We start from the raw sequence: 5,452 nt of genomic DNA on the forward strand, positions 1-5,452 counted from the left end.
AAAATGTGTTGAGTCATAAAGGTCCATTCTTGGGACCAAAAGAGTCCATAAACTCACCCTAAGAGAGATCTAAAAGATTAATCATCAAGCTCATGAATTTATACCGTGAAGAGATCTGTAGAGAAGCAACAATCCCAGATCTGGACTTTCTCTTTTGCACCAACACCTTGCCTTGACCTTTGCTTCCTTGAAGAATGGTTCCAAAACACCAAAATGCTCTCACAAAGCCTTCCAAACTCCAAGAACACTCAAAGAGGATTAGGGTTTCGTCAAAACTATCTATGGGTGAGATGGAGGCTGACCCTTGAGGGTATAATGTTCTTTATATAGTCACACACCCTAAAAAATAAGGTTTAAGGACTCTTGGCGTACGCTGGGTGTACGTCTCCAACACCCGCGACTCCTCATCCCCTCTACGCTGGGTGTACCCCAGCTTACGCTGGGCGTACTCTTGTGCTGGCCACCTTGCATGCATGGGATCATCTTGTCACTAATTTCCATTAGGGGCTAAAATCGACAATAAATACAAAGTGTCATAACTCCTTCATTCCAAGTCCGTTTCCGACGAACTTTATATCCACGAAAAGGTGGCGGGAAGCCCTACGCTCCCCTCGACACCTCCAAGCCTAAAACCTTTCGGATAAAATCCAGGACCCATAAAAGACCGAATCACCCCTACCCTTTGGTTTTCGAGGCCCCAACCGAGTAATTTCAAACAGGACGTTACAAGAATTAGGCGCTACTCTAAGGTGGATTCATAAATTATATGAAAGTTTCGATGAAATTAGATCTTTTATGTTATTTTGAAATTAAGGATTGGACCGACTATAATATATACAAGATGTAACTTCGTAATATACTTTATTCCAAATGTCATATTTTGAGTAACTTTATATTCGACATATATTGTTTTGTGATGGTCTGAAATAAAACAATGAGTTGTTTTGAAGTTCGTAGTAATTTGTAAATCGATTATGATTTTCAAGCTTATTTGGATAATATTATTATTCTACCGTGAAATTGGACTTACTCCACACAATACATAGTCGATATTTGTCATTTTAACACCCACGAGTTGAAATCATATTTGAACTTAAGATCTTCCTTATTCCTTATTTAGAATTTATTTTTAATCTATTCACCGTTGGGCTTCTTACATGATGGTTTAAAATTTTATTATTTGTGATTTCTTATTATTTAACAATCAATTATTAAATTTCTTGTTATTTCACAACCAATTAGTAAAAAAACAGAATTACGTCTTCTTATTTAACAACCAATTTGAGAGAATCTATTTTGCTATATATAACCCGACCCGTATTCTGTTTTAATTTGTGACCCATGTATGAAATTCGGGTTAACCAATGAGTGGATTACTTAACCCAAGGGTTAAGAAGAAGCAGTGCAGCACCACATAAGAGGGTTATCTACAGTCATCGTCCCAAAAAGCACTATTTTCCATCTATGGACCCCTAACCCTATTCCCAAAGCATAGTTAATTACTCATGGACGTAACATCACCACCGCCCACCACCACTACAACAACCACCCCCACCACCAGCTCTATCAAAGCTCTTGATCAGGATGCTCGGATCCAACCAAATAGTGTCCAAAAACAGCTCCCACCACCGTTTACAAACGGAGTGCTTAAGCGTCATAAACCTCGGCATCACCACAACCCGACGCCGGTGGTGGTGACATACAGAGAATGTTTGAAGAACCACGCGGCGAGTATGGGCGGACACGCAGTCGACGGTTGTGGAGAGTTTATGCCCTCGGCGACGTCAACGCCGACCGACCCGACATCGTTAAAATGTGCAGCTTGTGGTTGTCATCGCAACTTCCATCGCCGTGACCCGGACGAATCATTTCTGAACAGCCCACCTGTTCAACACCTCATCGAGTACCAACCACACCACCGCCATCACCCTCCACCACCTCAACCACAACCAATTTCCCTCGGCGGAGTTAGAGGAAGCAGTTCTAGTCCGGCGGATTCCCCATCTCCACCTCCGATCTCCTCATCTTACTACCCATCAGCACCACACATGCTCCTAGCTCTCAGCGCTGGCTTATCCGCACAAGCGCCGGAAAACCACCACAACCCCTCAATTCACTTCACCCCATCCTCTGCCGGCGGCAGCATCATCGGCTCTAACTCAAATGGGAAAAAACGTTTCCGAACAAAATTCACTCAAGATCAGAAAGAAAAGATGCACGAATTAGCTGAACGAGTCGGATGGAAGATGCAGAAGCGAGACGAAGACTTAATAATCGGATTCTGCAACGAAATTGGGGTCGATAAAGGGGTTTTCAAAGTCTGGATGCATAACAACAAGATGACGTTCGGCATCAAGAAAGATTCCGGCAACCACAACAACGACAATGGATCTCCCGGCGGTGGAATTGATTTCTTAACAAATAGAAATAACCACCACGAACACCACCAGCCACCACACAACGACAGTATTAGCAGCGGTGGTAATGCTATCGGCACTAATGGTTCATCTTCATCTTCTTAATCTTAATTATGGATAATAAGCACGTGTTTAATTAGAGATTACCAAGAGAGAGAAAGGCCAACAAAGGGTAAGAGGCTGTTGTTTGTTTTTAATTAGCTACTTATATTAGAATCTTTTTTGTTAATTAATTAATTAATCTTTGTTTAATCCAAATTAGGAAAGTTGTATGACTTTGATCCAAATAATACCATGTTTAGAAAGTACATTGAATTAAGGGAATCACCTTTTCAATTTGATATTCAACTAATATCTTTAATCACCCAAATCAATTTTGGATCTTGAGGAGTACTAAATTGAATAACATATTTCTCATTCTTTTTAATCATTTTTGAGGAAAAAGGTATTTTTAGATGCATCACTTGTGAATATGTACAAAAACATTTGTTAGTCCATTGTAGATAAACATTGTTTCAATAGGTCAACTGTCTATTGCTTTTGTCAAATTTGACCATATCGTCATCTACCGTTACAAAGTGAACAATATATTTAAATTCATTTATAACCTAATAAAAATATTTGACTTGTTTAATTGTTTGAAATAATTAATAGTCTCGTCAATCGAAAATAAATAATATTGGACCATTTGAACGAACAAAACTCGTATTAATTTTAGTGCGTATCATTTCATAGTTATGCTTCGGGATTTGTGATGATGAGGAAGATAAATTGGCGATTTTTAATATATTTTTTCTGCATTATTCTTGTTTTTTTTTTACAAAATATTATTCCAATGTCTTTATCTCACTTTATTCTTTAATTCAAACTACAATATTTCATTTTCTACCCCAAACTTTCGAAAACCAGCAGAACTTCCATCATTTTGGTTTTAAAAAAAAGTATAGTAGTTTACAAACATTCATTGTTTTAGTTCAACTTTGTATTTTATTATCCTTATGGTTTTATTTTATTGCAGTTTTTGTCCCTACGTTATGAATTATGATCAATACAAAATGATATTTTTTTTTCTCCTTTCAAAATCATTTTTAAGAGGAAGTTACATAAATCGTGGGTTATGGTAAATCACGAAATTTAGGGTCAGTCCAAATATATATGGGGCCTGGAGCGAAAAGAAAAAAAAGGTCTCTTAAAGACAAATATAATAAAGATTAAAAAATTTATTATTTATTTTTCAGTATAAACGTGTTCAATTAGCAATAACAAGCAAGTCAAATAGTTTATATTTTGAGCTAATTTGAGTTTGAACCAATTTTACGTCCTAAAAATCATTTAGGTAATAATTTTTTTTATATGTATACACTACACAACCCATAAATTTTGGACCCCTAGAGACGTGGGCCCTGAACAGTCACCCGGTTTGCCCACCGTCTGGACCGACCCTGACTAAATTGTTTGTTTGTCTCCATCTTCATTTTTCGTATTCGTACGTTATTGTTTTCATTTCATGCCAGCGAGTCATGAAGCAAGTATATTGTTCTTATTTATTTATTTATCAATTAATTTTTTGTTTATTATATAATAATTGTGATTAAAATACTAAAACCCACCCCACGTTCATCATCATCATCGTCTCTCCCCATATGAATCCCTATTATCCTTTCATCCCATCTTTACGTTCATCGTTGTCGTCAGCTACTACACGAGAAAACTCGTAGTTGAAGGCTTCCAATCGCAAAAAAACATGTTTTTGGGTTTATTTTCATTGTTAATTTTCCATGGTGTATTTAATCTAACATATGATTTGTTTCCTTTTTTACTACGTCTGCTTCTATTTTATTTTGATGCATATTATTCAAACATTATTAATTTATGAGTTCGATTGTTTGAGGGAGAATACATCTCCGAGATCATTTCCGTTCTTCATTTTACTTCTTTTTCGACTTTTGATGTGTGATTTGTATACTATAATCCTAATTTTTCTCAACCAAACTGTCATACAACATGCATCATATCTAACTGTGAAATAGTATAATCATGGTAATAAAGAGTGTCGAATACAAGGGATCGAAATGATTCATATTAGATAATTCAAATGCTAATTACACCATAAACAATAAAGTAAATTGGGGTGGCGGAGAGATTCAATTAAACTAGATTAGAAACCAAAACTAAATTAGAGACTAGATTTACAGACAAAAAAAAGGTACTTCCACTTAGATTTTGAATCTCTCTCATTTCTATGATTGATTGTTTATAAGTGTAATAGATTTAATATCATTAATTATCGATTCTTATAATGATTAGCTATCTTGGTCCGATTAATTAATACTATTAATTATGATTAACTAATACTATTAAATTTAAAACAGAGAAAGTAAATATCCTCTTATCTTTTGATGATACTAATCGTCCCACCCATTTAAATGATGACATGTGTCATATTAGTATCATAAAATATCATTAAATCTCATTAAATGAATAATAAATGTTACACATGTCACAATTTCATTAGATTGAAGGATATATAGGAACAAAAATTAGGAAGACATTTAACTTCTCTTTAAAACAAGACTAAACTGCAAAATTAGTCCATGTGGTTTCACAAAAAATGTAGATAAAGTCTAAAAAGTTTTTTAACTTGCATAAAAGATCCACAATGAAGAATTTCTTATGGTTATGGTCCCTGACAAAGTCGAAAAAAATATTATGCCCTTTAAATTTCTTTTATGTATTTTTTTATATTTATTCCATGTTTTATTATTTTAAAAATAAAAATAAAAGAACGGGCCCCCTATTCCCCCTCCCCTCTCTCCCCCTTTTAAGTCACCTTTGAAATTGCACCGGAAGATCAAAAAACATCATCTCTGAAAGTTCTTGCATTTTCAAACACACAAATAAATCAACGAATTCTGATGCAACACATGAGAAAAATGGCACACCAGCTTCTCCGGCCACCGCCCTAGCCAAAAGTGTAACACTTGGATTCAGATTTGCTTCTTTATTCGGGGTTGCGGTCTAATATTCAGTGGTCA

General features: G+C 35.5%; 1 protein-coding gene across 1 annotated transcript; it reads left to right on the plus strand.

Annotated features, from left to right (window-relative positions):
- Window positions 1-1,405: 1,405 nt before the first annotated feature.
- Window positions 1,406-2,765, plus strand: LOC111906816 (zinc-finger homeodomain protein 9). The gene has a single exon (XM_023902600.3). The coding sequence runs from the start codon at window positions 1,506-1,508 to the stop codon at window positions 2,520-2,522; it is 1,017 nt and encodes a 338-aa protein (XP_023758368.1). The 5' UTR covers window positions 1,406-1,505; the 3' UTR covers window positions 2,523-2,765.
- The last annotated feature ends 2,687 nt before the right edge of the window (window positions 2,766-5,452 follow it).

Source organism: Lactuca sativa, chromosome 4 (genome assembly GCF_002870075.4).
Source record: "Lactuca sativa cultivar Salinas chromosome 4, Lsat_Salinas_v11, whole genome shotgun sequence".
Classification (NCBI taxonomy): Eukaryota; Viridiplantae; Streptophyta; class Magnoliopsida; order Asterales; family Asteraceae; genus Lactuca; species Lactuca sativa.